Source organism: Syzygium oleosum, unplaced genomic scaffold (genome assembly GCF_021117445.2).
Source record: "Syzygium oleosum isolate NSW1041296 unplaced genomic scaffold, Sole_v2.1 Sole_v2.09, whole genome shotgun sequence".
In the NCBI taxonomy this organism is placed as follows: domain Eukaryota; kingdom Viridiplantae; phylum Streptophyta; class Magnoliopsida; order Myrtales; family Myrtaceae; genus Syzygium; species Syzygium oleosum.
The window spans coordinates 10,691,324-10,709,552 of NW_026607493.1; the positions used below are offsets into that span (position 1 = coordinate 10,691,324).

At 40.2% G+C, this 18,229-nt stretch overlaps 4 protein-coding genes across 4 annotated transcripts; 2 read left to right on the forward strand and 2 right to left on the reverse strand.

Annotated features, from left to right (window-relative positions):
• Positions 1-1,471: 1,471 nt before the first annotated feature.
• On the forward strand, positions 1,472-2,216 carry LOC130139024 (protein CYSTEINE-RICH TRANSMEMBRANE MODULE 9-like). Its single transcript, XM_056314982.1, has 3 exons — positions 1,472-1,578; positions 1,694-1,850; positions 1,974-2,216. The coding sequence occupies exons 1-3, from the start codon at positions 1,554-1,556 to the stop codon at positions 2,017-2,019; spliced, it is 228 nt and encodes a 75-aa protein (XP_056170957.1). The 5' UTR covers positions 1,472-1,553; the 3' UTR covers positions 2,020-2,216.
• A 3,049-nt stretch (positions 2,217-5,265) lies between these two features.
• Positions 5,266-9,751, forward strand: LOC115694444 (ASC1-like protein). Its single transcript, XM_030621580.2, has 6 exons — positions 5,266-5,518; positions 6,357-6,580; positions 6,718-6,873; positions 7,101-7,286; positions 8,434-8,621; positions 9,551-9,751. Exons 1-6 carry the CDS (start codon positions 5,396-5,398, stop codon positions 9,580-9,582), a joined length of 909 nt encoding a protein of 302 aa, XP_030477440.2. The 5' UTR covers positions 5,266-5,395; the 3' UTR covers positions 9,583-9,751.
• Positions 9,752-11,706: 1,955 nt separating this feature from the next.
• Positions 11,707-13,768, reverse strand: LOC115694435 (zinc finger protein CONSTANS-LIKE 2-like). The gene is made up of 2 exons (XM_030621566.2): positions 13,037-13,768; positions 11,707-12,248 (listed from the first exon to the last, which is right to left on the reverse strand). Exons 1-2 carry the CDS (start codon positions 13,766-13,768, stop codon positions 11,889-11,891), a joined length of 1,092 nt encoding a protein of 363 aa, XP_030477426.2. The 3' UTR covers positions 11,707-11,888.
• A 1,387-nt stretch (positions 13,769-15,155) lies between these two features.
• Positions 15,156-16,809, reverse strand: LOC115694454 (H/ACA ribonucleoprotein complex subunit 2-like protein). Its single transcript, XM_030621586.2, has 4 exons — positions 16,497-16,809; positions 15,952-16,021; positions 15,660-15,765; positions 15,156-15,519 (listed from the first exon to the last, which is right to left on the reverse strand). The coding sequence occupies exons 1-4, from the start codon at positions 16,636-16,638 to the stop codon at positions 15,358-15,360; spliced, it is 480 nt and encodes a 159-aa protein (XP_030477446.1). The 5' UTR covers positions 16,639-16,809; the 3' UTR covers positions 15,156-15,357.
• Between the last annotated feature and the right edge of the window lie 1,420 nt (positions 16,810-18,229).

Genomic DNA, 18,229 nt, shown 5'->3' on the forward strand with positions numbered 1-18,229 from the left:
ACTCTCCCAACGATATCATTGTGTCGGGGATCCTTCGGCATCAACGTAACCCCAGGAGTTGCCCAGTACACGTGGAGTAACACGTCGGGGGAGAGGCGAGGTTTGGATACCGAGGCAAAAAAAGCAGTGCATTTTCATTAGGCAAAAGGAAAGAAAAAAAGTTGAGATCAAAATTGGATAGCGAAATAAAATTGTTTTTTTTATAAGGGAATTAGGCCAAGGTAGTTGTTGCTCTTTCTAATCCCCTGGGTTATTCCCCAGATGAATCGAACTAAGTAATGGATACGTCCACCATGGAGTTGGCTGTGCTTTTGGAAATTTGAGTCTAAGTTTTCTAATCGAGTCACTTGAATCTTTGAGAGCTTTTGAGCAGTCAAATTGGCGGACAAAAAGAACAGGCTCAAAAGCAAAGTTTCCTCTTTTAGCTAAGGTAATGCACAAGCGATGTCATGCGACATTTCCCTCACACTTGCTACCAAAAGAGTGCTTCAACTCCTGAAGAATATATGATGCAGCAAGAAGCAACACTTCCCCTTGTCCAGAGCCCGTTCGCAAAACTCGGCATATTGTTGAAGCACTGCCGAACAGAACCGCGAGAATGGATGACCGCAGTCCGAGCTTCCCTGCTTCCATCGGGCAACTGAAATGACCTTTCCGGGTCTCCCTGCCCAAAGTGCTTGTTTTCTTGGGCAGGCAGTCATGTGAGCTCTGACTTGTCTATTCATCAGCCGTGACATCCCACATTCTTGAACAGATTGGGGTATTCTTCGGAGCAACCGCCTTTCGGCTTCGCTTTTTGGCTGCCACTTAAAGCACCTTGCTTGGGCTGTCTATGCTTTATCCTTGCTGAGCCTTAGTACTATGCAATTGGCTTTGATCCAATTGCTGAGGCATAACAGTTGATCATGTCCTGTTCACTGAGTTGCCACCTACCTGATCTTTCTCAATGATATCAATACGAGTACTCGCAAGTGACATGGAGTATTGCGTATCGATACAGCGCATAATCTCAAGCTGTAAAAGCACGAGGGAAAGTAAAAATGCTAGGAATTGCAGTGTAACCAACAGGAATCTTTGAACGTCCGGGTTAGCTCTCTTGCTTCAATTGTATAAACCAGTTAAATTGAGACAGACGGAATGCAACTCTTCGATCATATACAATGTTCAAAAGAAAAAAAGAACCTAAGCAAACTATATCCATATATTGTCAGGCATTCAATACCACAATAGCCGATAACATTGCTAAACTTTTCATATACCTAGCATTACTAAAAGAACATACAAATACAAGTTGGTCGAGCTGAATTGTATTCAATTTTTTAAATTCCCCTTCTTTCCACGTCCTTTCGTCCGTGTAAATTTCAAACGATTGACGCGTTCATTTGTGCTAGCCGAATTCTTTGGTCAGCTACAAGTACAACCACTCCACTATAATCACCTTCATCACCTCACCTTTTTGTTCAGTTATATATGCTTGCATCTTCTTCAATAACGGAACTCGACCCTGCTCGCATCTCTTTGCAGAATCCACGCTCCCTTTATCAAACTCAAACATGTCTGATCAAAATCATCTTCCAAGTAAGCTTCCTCTTTAGCTGCTTTCTTTACATTGCAGTCAGTCAATGCATACTGAGTGGTACTTAAATTTCATCTGTTCTGATTATGATTTTTTCGTGCTCCTGATAATTTTCAGAACACGCTTCGGTTCCTGCAAATGCGTACACCGGTCCACCAGTAGTTCCTGTGAATCCCATGTCCATGAAAGATGCTCAAGGTCAAGGAGACCTCAAAGGTGTTGCTCATCCTGGAGATCAAACTAAGTCCAGAGGAGATGGGTTTTGCAGGGGATTGTATAAATCTCTCTCTCTCTCTCTCTCTCTCTCTCTCTCTCTCTCTCTCTCTCTCTCTCTCTCTCTCTCTCTCTCTCTGTAATTTAAAGAGATGAATAACATTATGTGCCTGCTTTTATGCAGTTGTGCTGGTTTGTGTTGCTACTGTTGCTTGGACATGTGCTTTTAGCTCGGAGCTGAGGAAGAGAAGATTCATTTTGGTTCGTCATCGTAGCATAGCATGTGCTGAAAAGGCTTGTTATCTTCATCATATTGCGTTGTTTATTGTCTTGCTGTGACTGTGCAAAGTTGAATCATATAACACTTCTGTTCCCTAGTTCCTACGAATTAGAATTATGTATCTACTCCCTGTTAATTGATGATGAATGAAGCCTATCATATTACGCAGTGGATTAAATTTCCGAAGCATGCGAGAGAGAACTCCGTAGATTTGCGTCCCGTGTCTGAAAATACGAATTCCTATTCCATGCCAGAAAATTTGAATGAGTGGTAGTATGTGTCGAAAATCTATAGGTAGAAAGAATGATCGTAATTGGTAACTAACCAAAACTTTTATGAAATTACTAATTCTTTTTTCCTTTCATTTTGGAAATTACCAATTTTTGTACTAACTTACCAACTTTTATTTGCATAAATTATTAACGCTTTGATTTTATTAATTTTATATGAAACTGCCAACCAAAATTAGAGCGACCTACTATTTCGACGGAATCGATTCCGTAGCGAAATATAATTCACCGAATGTCGTTTTTTGGTTTTTATGAGAAAAGACCAGGTTCGGTGGTGATTCCGGACAAGAGATATCCGGGTGAGAAAAGAAACCCATTGCTTTAGCCAAGTAGTACAGATTTAAACTGTGACAATACTTGATTGATGAAAAATTTGAGGGATACAATTGGTTCAAAAAAATCCAGTAGGCCGCTGATTAGCAGTAGCATCAATCCACAATAAGAAATTGTACTTGAACCTCATCGATGACATATTACATTGATACCCAACTTAAGACATAAAAATCCACAGTTAATGATATTGAAAATACATAGCAGAAAGCTTTAAAAATAAAAAGACAACTTTTTGATTGTGTTTTTGGGATTTCTTCGAAGAGTACGATGTGGCTACTTAAAGATTACGATGGACGGTTATCGACGGAGGTTACAAATAGCGATTACAAATGATTACTACAAAGAAATAACTTCGAGAAGTTACAAAAAGATGTTACACGTTACAAACAGAGGTTACAAACGGTTACCAACGATTGCATTGAGTCCATAACCTTAACGGTTTCTTCGACTCCACTACATTGGCGGTTACTTCTTCGGCAGTTGCATCCGATATTGTTGACTCCACTTTTTGTTGATTCCTTTAAGTTAGCGATTCTTCAATGAAGTTCTTATCCTTTTTCCTCATCCTGACCAGTCACGACCTCTATAGTGTTTTTCCAGAAAAAACTCAAAACATAAAAGTTATAGATTCAAGAGTTTTTGTTCTTTTGGCTTTGGAATCAGGTCAATCCGATATTTATCGACAAAGTTATGACCATTTTCCCAAACTAGCGCAGAACTGAAATTTTTGCTCGTTTCTATGGCGGAATCTCCGTGTGTGCACATCACTCTCCCAATCCTATTACTCAAGTAGTCGACACATTAGCTACGTCAAAAAGACCACGACTTATTGACTAAGCCCATCACTTGTCAATAATAACAAAAAATTGGTTATTTTTTAAGGTAAACACTTACCAATTCTCATTTGAACTACTTATTAACGCTTTAATTATTTTTAATTTTACAAACTTTTCTATCGAATTATCAAAATTTATTCCCTTGGTTAGCAATCTCTTAAGACTAACTCTTTTTGATATTTAGCGTGAGTAACCAATTTTTTTCCAATAAGTTACGTTACAACTCCTTCCGTTTGATATGTTTTTTCTTTTGCGTCGAACCTTCCGTTTGATTTACTTACCGACTTTATTTGAATTTTCTTAAGTTGCCAAATTTTCTTATTGTTTTACAAAGGTTTTTTACTTGTCTTAAAAATGCCTTAAATTTATCTAACTTTTTCTTAGAAATTACCAACTTTAATTATTTACCACTTTTTTCTCCGATTAACTTGTTCATCTGCTCTCATCCGACAATTTGGCTATGTCCTTAACTTCAACAATTTCTGTTTCCATCAATTTATCTTTTTTTTACACAATGAACGAATTTGGCCTACATTTGGCCGGAAAACCGAATTTACATACAAATTATATTGTCCTCCGGGAAGCCGGAACTAGAAACCGGGCCGTAGCTGCCGATCGACATCACAAGTGCTCGCTGACCGGTGGACGGGACGGAGCAGGTTTTGCTAGGTGAGTGGGGTTTTCATCACCGGCCATGATCACGACTATCTCCACCACAGGGGGGCCGCCGCCGCTTCCGCCGCCGTCGCCTCCTTGCTTGGCCGTTTGGGCATCGCCGGCTGCCCCGATATCGCAGTTGTTCCTGTTGAGAGAAAGCTTTAACAAGGCCACCATCACGATCCCGAGAAGCAAGGCCAGGCCACCGTAGATGAAAATGGAAGCTGAATTCCAATGGAGCGGTACTTCAATGCCCCTCGGAGCTGAATGGTCCATCTTGATCTACGTAGCTGGTTCTGAGTGCTGTATCAATGGATTGCAGATGGATCACCTCCGTCCGCTTCTTATATCACGAAGATGGAGTCGATGTGTTTTGTGCAGTTTTGGTAGTGTCTTGGAGATGTCCTTATCTAAGGTCAAGTGCAGACGAAGGAATCTTCAAGGATTGGTGGGACATTCCCTAGTTCGTTCCCATTCATGATTCAGGCTGTTGGCTTATTATACTGGACCAATCGATTCTACTGCTTTGTCATGTTGCACGAGAGTTCTCGCAAACTTGACTAGTTACATCGCAAGGAAATACCAATCCAAATTCGATAGTTCATGCAATCATTTGTCCACGAAGCACTCTTCGGAACGATGGAAATGGAAAGAGAATCGTTAAGATATGGGGTTCTTTTGTTGAGAATTGTCGAGCCACGTCGGTCAAGTGGAGGTGGCATCGTAACAATCACGACCGCAAAAGCGATTTCGCAAATTGTGTTGCAATTCGCAATTGATTAGGCAGAAAGATATTAGGCACCACATGGCAATTTAACTAAATGACTTCAGGCAGATACTTCAATGGATTCAATGCTCAAACTCCCAAGCTTCCCAGGACAGTTCAACAGGTTCCTGCCCGTGTCGTGAATCAGCAGCAGCTTCCAAGAAAGCAGGGCCGGCCTGACCACGTGTGCATTAGTCTCCGTTCCCGGTCTCTCTCTCGGTGGGACCGGCTAAACATAGTTTCCCAGAAGACCCGTAAGACTGGTCAAAGTCGATCTCTTCGCCTACAGTGAACGGTTGCTTTCACTGGTCAAACCGAGCGACTCAACTTTCCACACACATTGCCTCGTCATGATTCGTGATCAAGCCGAAGAAGAGGAAACCCATCTCTCTCTCTCGATCTCTCTGTCTCTCTCTGTCGAGAAACTCTCTCAGAGATGCTAAAATGGGGTCGTGGGTTGATTGGAGTGTGGAGTCGTACCCATCGAACAGAGACTTTGCAGTAGTTCCCTTCTTTGCTCTCTTCTTCCCGTCTGTCCGGCTCTTTCTTGATACTTTCATCTTTGAGGTAACTCTTCAACTGCCTTCATCAAATGGCTCCTCACTCGCCAAACTTGAAATTTCTTGATTTTTGGAGATCTTGATGGATGTCAGTCTCTCTCTTAAATGAACATGTTGTGTAAATTTTAAATGCTGATAACACTTGCGCTTTTGATCAATTGCCTTCTTTCCTTTTCCTTCATTCTCCCATTTTTCTAGTCTTCAATATGAACAGCGAAAAAAGCAAACTTTCTTTTATTTTGGGGATGTGTGTGTGTGCTGGACTGTACCATCTATCACTATTCACTTGGAGTTCTTGCTGAAAGAAAATTTGTGGGTTGCTTGGAGCTGACAATTCGAAACGGCAAATTTGATGTTTGCGCAAGTCGGCATCTCGTGACTCTCGTCGTGCTGTAGCATTGAATTTGTATCTTGACTTGAATTATGTCATCGGTAATACGCCCCGCATTTTTTCGACATTTTATTAGTGACCGCAAGAATTGCCATAAGAAAGGGATCTTCAGATTAGTTGAAATACTGCCTCAATTTGGTATGAAGTGTTTCTCATCATAAAAATGGGCAAGTCCAAAACTTGTACGAGAATTGCAGTGAGTTGAGTCATAAGGAGCACGTGTCGTAGCAATCAGGCCGTGGACTTAAACTTCTACAAGGATAAGATTAGCTAGTTATCGAAAAACAACTTCCTGCTACTTAAATCGATCATTAATATTATTAGGTTGTCTCATCAATTCGCGCTGATATGTCTAGAAGAAAAAAGACTAGACTTTTTACCTGACCTGATCAACCTCTAATCTTAAGTAGCTACTGTGCTTCTTGAGTTCATAATGATCTTGTGGTTGTGGCAGAAATCAGCGAGACGGCTGATTTTTGGAGACAGACATGCCAAGCTGGATCTTGAGGCACGTCATAGGAGGAAAAAGATTAACAAATTCAAAGAGTCGGCATGTGTCTACTTCCTTTCTGCAGAGATTTTTGCTCTTTCAATCTCCTATGACGAGCCTTGGTTCACTAGTACCAAGTACTTCTGGGTTGGCCCTGAGAATCAAGTTTGGCCAGATCAGAAGATCAAGTAAGCCTCATTATTGAGACATGTTGCAAAATATTACCGGACTTGCTTTCGTCTTAACATTTCTTTTTTCAACCTCTGGTTGAATGTGGTATCATTTCTTTTTTATCTACTTCATCTTTTTGCGTGTATTTTGCCAGGTTGAAGTTGAAGGGACTGTACATGTATGCCTCTGGATTCTATATATACTCCCTTTTTGCCTTGGTTTTCTGGGAAACAAGGAGATCAGACTTTTTTGTCTCAATGGGACATCATGTGGTATCTATCATCCTCCTTGTCTTATCATATATGTTCAGGTGCGCTCTTCAAGTTTTTTAGTTACCTATGTTGTTCTAATATATTGAGGTAAATGTGGAAAGAATATTGGCAAGAACTTCGTGCCAGATAATGATATATACATCCTTCCTACTTTAGAAGAAGGAATTACAAATGCTCTTAGCTTTGTATTGGAATCTCTTGAAAAAATTGAAACAGATGGTCCCAGTCTTCTCTACCTCAATCAGGTCTTAACTGCATTTTGCAGGTTTGCTCGTGTTGGTTCAATTATCTTGGCACTCCATGACGTGAGCGATGTCTTCATGGAAGTAGCAAAAATGTCGAAGTACAGTGGCTATGAGAGGATTGCTAGCTGTTCTTTTCTTCTTTTTGTACTTGCTTGGACAACCTTTCGCATCATCTACTTTCCATTTTGGATCCTTAGGAGCACTAGGTAAGTGCACCACGCTATATGAAAAGCTCTTTAATATAATCTTTTCAGCTCTTTGGTATGTCCAGACTCTTTTGACACTTACCGGTTAACCAAATTAGCACATGTTCCCTTGAATTTATCAATAGCACATACTGTCAAGTCCCACTTGTCTTAGATACCTCCTTTGCAATTTTTTCTTTTCCCCATTGTAACAAGGCCAAAACATAACACACTGTTAGGTCTCTGCATGGTGCTTCTTGAGCTTTCTGATCAGGTTTCGAAAACATAGTGAAAGTAAGTATTATCCTTTCTCTAGATTAATCTGATGTGAAAGAGCTTTACGCATAGTGAAAGGGTAAAGTCATTTGAATGAAAACAGTTCATTGCAAATTTCTGTCTTGTGAAGAAAAAATCTTATGTCTAATGGAATTTTGAGGAGCATTAGTCAAAATTTATTGTAGATACTGTCTGTACAATGATGCCAATCACTCAATTAAGCATTTTGTGCTAACATATTTGTTGATGTGCCACTCATAGACAAAAAGGGACTTATGTAGCGAAAAACAAAAAGTTGCAGGAGTACACTGTACTTCTCCAAGGAAAGCTTTAGTTACCATATCATCTAATTTACAGGTTCAATCCATTGAATTTTATAATTTCAAATACTGATATTTAATTAAATGAGAAATTTTCAACAATTGAGATGTGACAGGTCTTTTCAATTGCACATTTGATACTCAATTTCATTAATCGGAGTAAGATCTTTTTCTTCTGGAATAAGATGATTAGCATATGCACCAGCGCAGTGCTTATTTTCACTTACAAACACTTCAAGAAAAAATCTAAATGGGTTAGATATGTGCTCAGTTTTGGTACTTTAGATTGGTTCTGCTACTTTCCCAATTGAAGATTTAAAGATAATTATATTTTAATGACTGCCGGAGGAGACAGAGCATCAAGTTTCTGCCGATGACATGGAGACTCGATGGTCTCAATTTCTCAAACAGCCAGATGTCATTAGCTGAATTACTTTAAATGGGGATACTTTCTATTAATTTTCTCTCTGTTTCCTTCTTCTGCATGCGTTCCTTAGAAACTCGATAATCTTTGTTCTGTTTCTTGAATAAAACGGGGATCGACATAATTTTTCTCAATATTTTTTTGGCAGTCATGAAGTTCTTCTGACTTTGGACAAGGAGCTGCTAGTGGCTCATGGATTTATGTGTTACTACTATGTGTTCAATACTCTTCTGTTCTTCTTGCTTGTTATTAATATATATTGGTGGTGGTTGTTGTGTGGGATGCTGGTGAGACAGGTTCGCGCTAGAGGCCAGATAAGTGATGATGTTCGATCTGGTAAGGATCATTTGAGCAATAATGTTTTCTTTGTAGGTTTTACAAGCATCACTAAAAGATGTGCATAAATACAATCACTTGGACGTCAATGTTAGGACAAAGGAAAGATAAAGGTGTACGTGGAAGTAAATTAGAATGTTAAATGAACCATGCGCGAAGTCCTCATTCAAGTTTGACCTAAAAAGCATCTCCATCTCTACTAAAGATGAGCTTAAATAAAACCAGGAAGGTGACTAGCCTTTTAGTGACAAGGAAGAGAGTACAAATCCACGCAAGTCACCCTTTACCTGCTGTGTGATTGGATATCAGAGAGATGTGTTTCAGTTCTGGGCTAATGTAATCTGAAACATGTGTTTCAGTTCTGGGCTCCGTAGTCACAGCATATATTTGGGTAACAAGTGAGAATAGGAGACTGGATAAATATGTGAATTAACCGGTGTTACTCAGCTTTGTTCCCCCTAGAAACTGATAGTATTCAGCTTAGTTCTGAGAATATATGACTCCCAAGTCAGTTATCTTCTGCAGTTTACTGAAGCGTAAATTTCCCAACATTCTGCTGCTATGATCACATTAATGCAGGATTAGCTGCAGCCGTCCAGCCAACTCATTTGAATAGAATTTATAGACCAGAAAGGCACATGCTTTTCAATGTTAAGGCACTTATGTTCATACTCCCAAGTCCCTCTGCTAAATTTCGTAACTGTTAATAATAATTATAGATGTTGACAGAAGGAAGAATGAGCTGTAAAACCACTTCCAGAAAATGGGCTTCAACCCAATCTCTACTTCATTTTGTACAAGCAAATATATAGTGCAGTGAGCTTATCATTATTTGAGACAAGTTGTGGTTCTTGGTTGTTCTTGTTCTGAATATACGATCATCAACAATGATTTCCAGCTGACTCATGTTATTTCTTTCCTTAATCCAGATTCAGAAGGGGATGATGACCACACAGATTGATGAAGAACCAGAGTTACATGTAGTAGGTGCTTGGTACTCATGATTTTTGGCATTCTTCCGTGCTTGAATAGGAATAACTCCATTTTGCTGGGGTGCATTGTTTATGTTGAAAAACCTTAAACAAGTCATGTCAAGATCTCACTATCTATTGGTCTCATTCCTTTCTCTATTTGTTTTGTGGGTAGGACTTGCTTATAATACGTGCCATGATACTCAGATACCAAGTTGGGGAGACCCTGAGACCTCCATGACATAAGTTAACAAGGCCACCATAGATTGATACACAGAGTTCGGGAATAAACATGTCCTTCTGCGACACTTTTTTGTCAGTACACACATTAATCTCTTACCAAATAGAATTACCGATAGTTTAAAATCTCATGATGTTGTAGAGATTCACTGATAGTTTAAAATCTCACGATGCTAACGAAAGATCTTTTCAGTCCTTTCCTTTCGCCCCTTTTACTGCTAAAAGTTCTTTTATTCCGATTAGCAATGATTGACTACCATATTTTCTACTTCTAGTCTCTGCAATTGAGACATCCTTTGCGTTAGTCAAGACATGCTTCAAGCACTCGCCAAGATAAGGCTTAGTTGTGGCTATCTAGATTCCAACTCATCTATACGACTGCACGTGTTGGTTCATCGGACTTCGTATCTTTGCTCGGTCGATCATCACCTCCAGTATTTTTCCCCTTTATTCCTCCCCTGCTTTCCATTACGCTACTTGCCAAATTGTGGCCGAGCATATATTGCTGTGTGCTTTTGTCACTGCACATCTTCTTATGTGCTATTATAAGTGTGCACACCTTCATTTGTATGACAGATAGAGCAAGAGAGTAGAGAGATCACGAGGTCAGAAATCCTCCGTGGAGAATATATTTTATCCGGGTTTCGGCTTTCTTGGCAACATCTTGATATTGGTGCAGTTCATCCGTTGATTCGGGTGGCTCAAGTTGTGACAGGGGTGACAAATAAGCAAACAACAAGTGTAGTGCCTTTTGAGAGTTGGAGAAAAGTGAGAGTGCCCCAGCCAATAGCGAGGCCGGAACAGATACTTAAAGCGAAAGGAGTAAGGCCTAAGTATCAACTCGAAACAGCCAAAAGCCACACAGATACCTTCTTCCCACTTTCCTCCTTGTGGTTCAGCTTAGCTTCAGTACATGGGTGAATATCTTTTTTGCCAGAAAAGTGAAAGTGCATTCATCTTTCCAAAGTTCACCAGTGAGAATAACCCTTGACCTCATATGGGTCCTTGTAAGAGATTTATTCTTTTCTTATCCATTCAAATATCAGATTGTTTGTAGATATCACTTTAGATATGGAAGCCAAATAGTACATGAAATAATGACATGTTGTGTTTCACACACGAAACCAGTTTTTTCCATAAAGTTCACAAAATATCTATCCCTGCAGCTTTGAACCAAGATGAGCTTAGTCATGTTTTCTGCAGAATAAATAGCCTAGGAATATCAAAAACTGCAATACATTAAACCCAAAGAAACTAGCCTTATGCTTACTGACTTGTAAAAGCTACTAAAAGGTGAAAAAAAAAATCATGGCCCTTCAAGTGCCATCATATAAGCCAAATGGAACAGTAGCATCATGTTCAAGATTCTCGCAGGAAAAAAAAAATTCTCAGCCTATGCCTTGCTGAGATTCATTCACTGCAAAAGAGCCTGCGACCAAGCCAATAGCAACACAGATACGGAAGCCTCCAGCACACTGAGTACGACCAACGACTATCTTCTAGTACTCTTGCCAGAAAACTTATGGCATATCCCAGATGCTCGACCATTTTTAACGCAGCATCCAAGGGGCTTGGTGTTAGAGCTTTCCCCGCATCTCTCTCAATCTACGAAATATTTGTTTCTCCTTTAACATCTTGTAGTGTGAAAAGCGCAGTCGACTTTGTTAAAGTTGAATAACGCATCTAGATTCTTTGTTACTTGTCAAAATTACTCTCCAAGCAAGTTGTCAGCACTACGTTTCACCTTCTATTAAGCTTCCTTCCCCCATTTGCTTAGTAATGATTCACTGCTCTAGTCAGAAAAGTAACAATTCAGAAGACCAAAAGAGGTAGCGGAGACCCAGAATGATGTAAGACTGACCTTCATTGTTTTAGTTACGATCACAAAAAAGATGCTGACAGCAAATCGTGAAATAGCTAAATGATTAAGCAAATCCGAAACTTATCTATGATTTTATTAAACCAAATAGTTCGCTCGCGAGGATTACAATATCTGCCATGAGATGGTGCAGACAATAATTGTTTCTCTTAGTAGCTCAAGCAGATCTATATCTATTTAACGAAACTTAATACGCGAAATGAAGCCATAACCATAGTCTTCCATCGAGAACATCTGATCTACTTCGAGTTCTGTGGCTGATCTCCTAGCAAACCTGCCTTTGACTCGAGGACGACTGTCGGCATAGGTCTTTCTCAAGGTGTATCTTATTTTCTTATCGAATTTCCTCGCCTTCCTTTTCTCTTTATATCTCAAAACCTTGGCCTCCCTATTTACAGTAGGATTCTGAAACGGCCTTAAGAGTGGAGGGTTCGTGAACCTTTCTGTCATCCCAATTGGAAGCCTGGCATACGAAGTTGAGGTCCCGTTCATTGTTTGTGGCCTTGATATGCTGGCATGGAAAAATGAATGAGAAACCTGATCACAAAAGTAAAAGAACAGGTGTTATGACAGATGATGGTTGATTGATCACAGGACTCGATCTAGTTGAAGATATGCCGAGGCTAGTCTTTACAAACGGTAAAAAACAAAAGGCTAAAAGCCAAAGATTCTGCTGATTTATTCAATATAATTTTGAGAATAAGCTTCTGAAAGAAGTGTTTCAAGCATTTCTTCACTGGATATTAAGGTTTTTCTAGGATGCAAGAAGATGCATAAATGCAAACTAATCAAGAAAATTCAATAGTAAAAAGAGAAGATGGTCTCTTGCAGGTGAAGCTCCAACCAAGGTTATGGTAGCATTAGAGTCCTCCAGTCTCTGGTGTTCATTCATGTACGCGACGCCTTTCATCTTGGCTTTCTCAAAGGGCAAATTAAAATTTCGGCCAAAAAAAAGGGCAAATTGGATTTACAGAATTTACCTAACAAGGCTGGACATAGTAGCTAAACAACAAAATAAGGATTTAACTAATGCAAATAACGAAAAAGAAAGATGTACAAAGAAAACTTTCTGCTTGCTGCTGCTAAAGTCTAGATTTATACATGAAAGGGTTTTTACGAGGGAAGGAGATACTACCTGGATATACAGTACAGAAGTTACTCCAAAGGAGGAAAATCTGACTTCCAGATTCATTATCAAGAAAACTATGTTGAAACAATTACACTAGAGAATCAGAAAGGCTTGTGAACTGGCAAGTTAGTGTGAATAGCCACAAATCCCACCAACGTTCGCATTATACATTTAAAAAGACTTTAACATATCTTACAGTATGGTTGCTTGAAGGGTTGCTAATGAAAGCATCTTTTGCTATTCCATCCTCCTTGTCCCAGCAGACATTCGGTTGGGCTGTGGAATCCATCAACTGAACCGGCACAACACCATCACTGGTGCTTTGCCCCTGATCGACACTAGTTTCATATGGATTGCACTCGTCCAGGGGTTGATGGTCGGTGCATGAACTATACTCTATAAGATCCAAATACTCATCAGCCTCCCCACCAAAGAGTAACTCATCACTAGTTTGGTTGCTTTTACTACTAGGTGGGTCAAGCAACAACCAGGAATCAATTTCATCTTCTTCAATGTGCTCATGAACCTTTTGTCCTTCAGTCTCAGCGGTTTGATCCATGGTCGAGCTGGGAGGTCCGTAGAGGGAGCTGGACAATGGAGTCACTGGGACTCGCACGTGCCGGCAAGCTAACATATTGGCTGAGTGTATCTCGATGTCACAGCTAGCACACAAAACAGCTGCATCGGCCTCACAGGCAACGCTAGCTGGGGCGTTTTCGCAAGCATTGCAAATCCAAACACGCTCATGTTGAGCATCACTAATGTTGCCTTCATGGGCTCTCTGATCACACCCAGCACAGAAAAAAGCCGAGTGGCTCTGGCAGAAGAAAACACAGGAGGCCGCCTTGCACACGTCGCAGAGCCGCGGGTAACCGTGTGTACTAGGATTCACATTCATCAGTTCTTTGTACAAAAAGGTACTTCCCATAAAGAGTGAAGTGTGAAGTAACGATGGAAGTGGGTTCTGAGAGGTTGGGGGGGCGTGTGATCTTATGGTCCGCTGAGATTCTATCTGGACATGCTTTCTTGCCTTTTTGGAATGTTTCAGTAAGAGAAAGAAAAGGAGCTAGTTTTTATCAGCAATCTGTGCTGGACCTTAAAGCATAGTGATAACCTGTCATAAGATTCCTTGATTCAAGACAGTGTTCACTGATTGAAAGTAAAAAGGGAAGTTGACCCATAGCTGCTTATATATTCACAAGGAAAAGAAGTCATGTATAAAACCGAAAAGGATAAGTCTGACATGAACTAAGAGAGAGATTGTGAAGTAATAAAGTACAAACATACCCCCAAAAGTTCACCTTCTATGCACTCTTTTTGGGGCCTTGATCCGACTAGATTTAGATTCGAGACTTGACAAATGATGTAAACATTTACGTTTATCGAAAGTGCAAGAACTAAGTGCAACACAAAACAAAGTGCTATAACATGATGGTCGCCTCTTGAATCTGTGTTAGATAAAGTGCTGCATCATGGCCGCTGAGTTTTGGTCCACGATTAATGAAGTGAGATCATAAACTATATGCTTGTAGCTGGAAAGGCCCTTGGCCTTTGTCAGCTGGGTTGAGGCATACTTCATAGATTCTTCTCTTTTCCTTTCTGGGGCTGGTCCCTCATCTCCTAAGTCGGTTAGCATGAATATGTAAGGAATCAATGATTCTGGGCCATACATTGGACACTGCTCACACAGCACGTTGTTTTCCAACTTAGCAACTCTAAATTCCATCTAGAAAACGGGGTTTCAGTTGCAGTTTATCACCTGATGAAACCAAAAGCAACAATTCGATCTCAATTAACTGAACTTATCAACTATGTTTTGCCGGGAGGATCTAATCATATTAAGCAACTCTTGCTTAAGAAGCATGAGAATATTTACAGTTAATGTTGTGTTATGTAGACCCTTTGGATGTACTCTCTTCTCCGGCTATGACTTTGGTTCATAAGACATATAAGCTTCCACTACACTATTGCTGCTAGGGGACTTTCAGAGCAAGAACAAGTACCTTGAAAATCATTTCCCCATTTAGATTACTCAACTACGTGCATTAAAAGTTCCATCTGAAAATATCAAATTCTAACGAGTAGGTAATAGTCTCATTCCAAAATCCTCCCCAAGTGGAGCACCAGGCCTCCACACAAAAATGACGCCAAAGAGAGATTTACAAATATTAGGAAGTAACGCAGAAAGTCAGCACCATCAGAGGTACATGACACAAAGGCAGTTCAAACTCAAACCGGCATTTGAATTCCAGAAAACCTACATTTGAATTCCAGAAAACCTACATTCGAACAGTCTTACGTCCTTATCACCAGTCTAAACGGAAAAATGGTAGTAATAACGACCTATATAGCACCACCATCACAGGCAGTAGAAATACAAGCAATTGACCATACTCTGTTTACATCCATTTTGCCACTGTGTGGCCGCATTACAACACCACTGCTTACATCCAGCCAAAGAGTATGAACTCAAAAAAAAAACGGCAACGGAGTTGTTACTGCATTTCTTCTCGACGTTCAGAACAAGGAGGAAGTCAGCTCAGAAATATCATTGACAACTTGATCATACTCTGCTTTCAGTTTGTCCTGTTTCTCAGCACTTAATTCACCCTTTGTTGGCTTCGTTAGCACTAGAACACAGCATGTAGGCCTCTTGGTGGCACCTGCATTAGCTAGATCCTGAAGAACACGGAAAAATGGGTAATTTTCATTAAAAGATGAAGAACATGGACATAGGGAAGAGAGAGAGAGAGAGGAAGAAAGAGATTTAGTTTTCACTCCAGCACGACATGGACTAAAACAGAAGGCAATCAGCTTACTTCTTTTGATGGAACATAGACATAGGGAATGTCCGACTCTTCACATAAAATAGGGACATGAGTGATGACATCGATAGGAGATATGTTCCCAGCAATGACGCATAATCTGCACAGAGAGAAATACATGAAAAATCAACCTGTTTCGAATATCTGGGCTCGACGACAATCCAACATTCCCCTGCCAACGCCGTGCAGAAGAAAAGCTGTTGGCTCCAAGCAAACTACAGAGATTTCATTCAACCTGGCATCGACCGGCATTGGTGCTCAAATTAGAAAAGGGATAAATTTGTACCCTTTGTGACCGCGTCGTATGCTTTTAACAACCTCCTTCACGCCTCTTTTCAAGCATTTGTCTTCGGCGGCTGCCAATTAAGAGCCACAAGGACATGCCAATAGTCAGCCAAAGAAACTCAATCTAACCAAAAACAAGCAGCACACCCATTTAAGCCCACCCCCTTTGCGCGCGCGCGCGCACGCCATTCGCGACAAATAGCCGGCTCATCTACAACGAGAACTGGTCCAACAACAATGCAGAACATCGCTGCTCCATACAGGGCATTCTAATACACCCAGTTCCAGTTAAAGTGTCATCGAACATCTCATAAGAGTCAAGACCGCCAGTTACTGTAAATTCGACGAATCACGTACCCAAAAGCTCGTTAACTCACCAATCAAACGAAAAGAAAGGGAACAAGAAAACCAAAGGCCACTGCGAAAACGAAACTGACATTGTCAATACTCCCCGGAGAGTTTCAGGAAGCGCCTCGTGACTAACGCGAAAAAGGGTCGTGCGCGCATGAAGTGAAGCGGCAAGAGGAGAGGTTTGATGGGTATTACCTCTACGGACGAGCTTGAGGGCGCGCTTGCCGAGCTTCTTGCCGGCGAGAGGCTTAGCAATGGGGGCGAGCGCTAACATTCTCTTCTTCTCCTTCTCCTTCTCCTTCTGCTGCGATCTCTCAGCTTCACTGTCGCTTCCCATCTCTCTCTCTCTCTCTCTCTCTCTCTCTCTCTCGCTGAGCCTCGCGCAAATGGTCGGCCGGCGCTCAGGCTCAGGGGTTTGCTCTCTTCCTTCCTCCGTTAAGTTCGCCTACGATTAGGGTTTTAGGCCCCTTTTGTCCTCTTCTACCCCCTCTTACATTTCTTGGATTAGGGTTTTAGCCTGGAACTAAAAGGTTTTGCTTTTATCTTCTTCTTCTTTTTTTTTTTTCAGAAATGGGAAAATTGATCAAAATCTTTTTGTGCTAGCCTCACGCACCGTCTCCATTGGTGTCTCGATAAATCTTTACTGGAAATGCATTCCGGAAAAAAATTTCACGATTACCCTTATTCGCATAAATTAATAAATTTTTAGCTGATTGAAATTCGAACGAGGACGTCGTCTTGCAAAAGCAAAAGATTTTATCTAGACGAAAAAAATAATAATCACTCGACAATATTTCTTTTTTGTTTCGCCTTGTTATCCAAGGTATATGCATTACCGCCGGCCAGTCGTCGGTGCGTTAGTTGCGGCTCGATTCTCACGAGAGGTCGCGGGTTGAACTCGCCCGTCGGTGATTTAAGTGGAGGATCGTGGCGGTGGGATGCTTCTGTTAGCCCCTCGAGGACTAGTCGGGCGTCAGCCGGCCCGAGTTTGAAACCCTAGCTGGCCCGGCCGCGGACACCTCGATTATCAAAAAAAAAAAAGGTATATGCATCAGGGCCAAAGATATCTTTCTTGTCAAATGTCGAATTGTCCATGTCTATATATTTCTAGCCAAATCATTCCTGGTAATTTTATTATATGATTCGTAATGATTTACCTTTCAAGTGACACGATTGGCAAATTTTGAAGTGGCCTTTTAAAGTATTATTTGAATTTACACAGTCAATTTCAAGAGAATTTATATTAGGTGATAATGTTGATCGTAGGTGTTGTTATGACGGAGCATTTCGAATTCTTCAGGCACTTGACAGCCTTCATTAGGTTTACTCAATTTTTTTCTTCAATTCCGAAATAGTTGTCGTATGGTAGTTTTGTCGAGAAATATTTGCATCATCGAATGAATATATGTTGAATGAGAAAATATTTCGAAATTTGAAATTTTATAGGGAAGTTGTAGTACGATAGAAAATATTCAAATTTTATTTTGGAAACATGTGCGGGATAAAATAATATGATGTATTTACGCATTTGTCTACGTGATTAAGAACATGTAATTAAGAATATTTGAAGAAAAAATTGATTGAAATCCCCTAATATGTCAGTTTAGTTAGTATGTTAAATTAATTGCATGTTAAATTATTTTGAATCATAAACAATTCATTGCTAGAGATATATTATATAGATATGATTATAACATCTTACAATATTTTTCTTTTGTTGCATTGAGTAAAACGCTATTCATCATATAATTAGCCTAATCGTAAGTTTCTCTTAAATATTATGTACGATACAAACACAATTATATTATTTGATATGAGAATATGATTGATGTAATTGCAGGATATTATGAGTGATAGCAATATGCATAACAAATGTTGTGCCAACTCTATTAATCAATGCACTTGTATTGTTTGATCGAGTTAGCAAT

Bases quoted from the DNA above. Each gene is read 5' to 3' on its own strand.
- LOC130139024 (XM_056314982.1), top strand. From the start codon at position 1,554: ATGTCTGATCAAAATCATCTTCCAA. The intron at 1,579-1,693 runs GTAAGCTTCCTC...GATAATTTTCAG, and splicing joins TGATCAAAATCATCTTCCAA to AACACGCTTCGGTTCCTGCA. The intron at 1,851-1,973 runs GTATAAATCTCT...GCTTTTATGCAG, and splicing joins GATGGGTTTTGCAGGGGATT to TTGTGCTGGTTTGTGTTGCT.
- LOC115694444 (XM_030621580.2), top strand. From the start codon at position 5,396: ATGGGGTCGTGGGTTGATTGGAGTGTGGAGTCGTACCCATCGAACAGA. The intron at 5,519-6,356 runs GTAACTCTTCAA...TGGTTGTGGCAG, and splicing joins TTGATACTTTCATCTTTGAG to AAATCAGCGAGACGGCTGAT. The intron at 6,581-6,717 runs GTAAGCCTCATT...GTATTTTGCCAG, and splicing joins TGGCCAGATCAGAAGATCAA to GTTGAAGTTGAAGGGACTGT.
- LOC115694435 (XM_030621566.2), bottom strand. From the start codon at position 13,768: ATGGGAAGTACCTTTTTGTACAAAGAACTGATGAATGTGAATCCTAGT. The intron at 12,249-13,036 runs GTAAGATATGTT...TTTTGTGATCAG, and splicing joins ACCCTTCAAGCAACCATACT to GTTTCTCATTCATTTTTCCA.
- LOC115694454 (XM_030621586.2), bottom strand. From the start codon at position 16,638: ATGGGAAGCGACAGTGAAGCTGAGAGATCGCAGCAGAAGGAGAAGGAG. The intron at 16,022-16,496 runs GTAATACCCATC...CTTAATTGGCAG, and splicing joins CCTCAAGCTCGTCCGTAGAG to CCGCCGAAGACAAATGCTTG. The intron at 15,766-15,951 runs GTACAAATTTAT...CTCTCTGTGCAG, and splicing joins ATACGACGCGGTCACAAAGG to ATTATGCGTCATTGCTGGGA.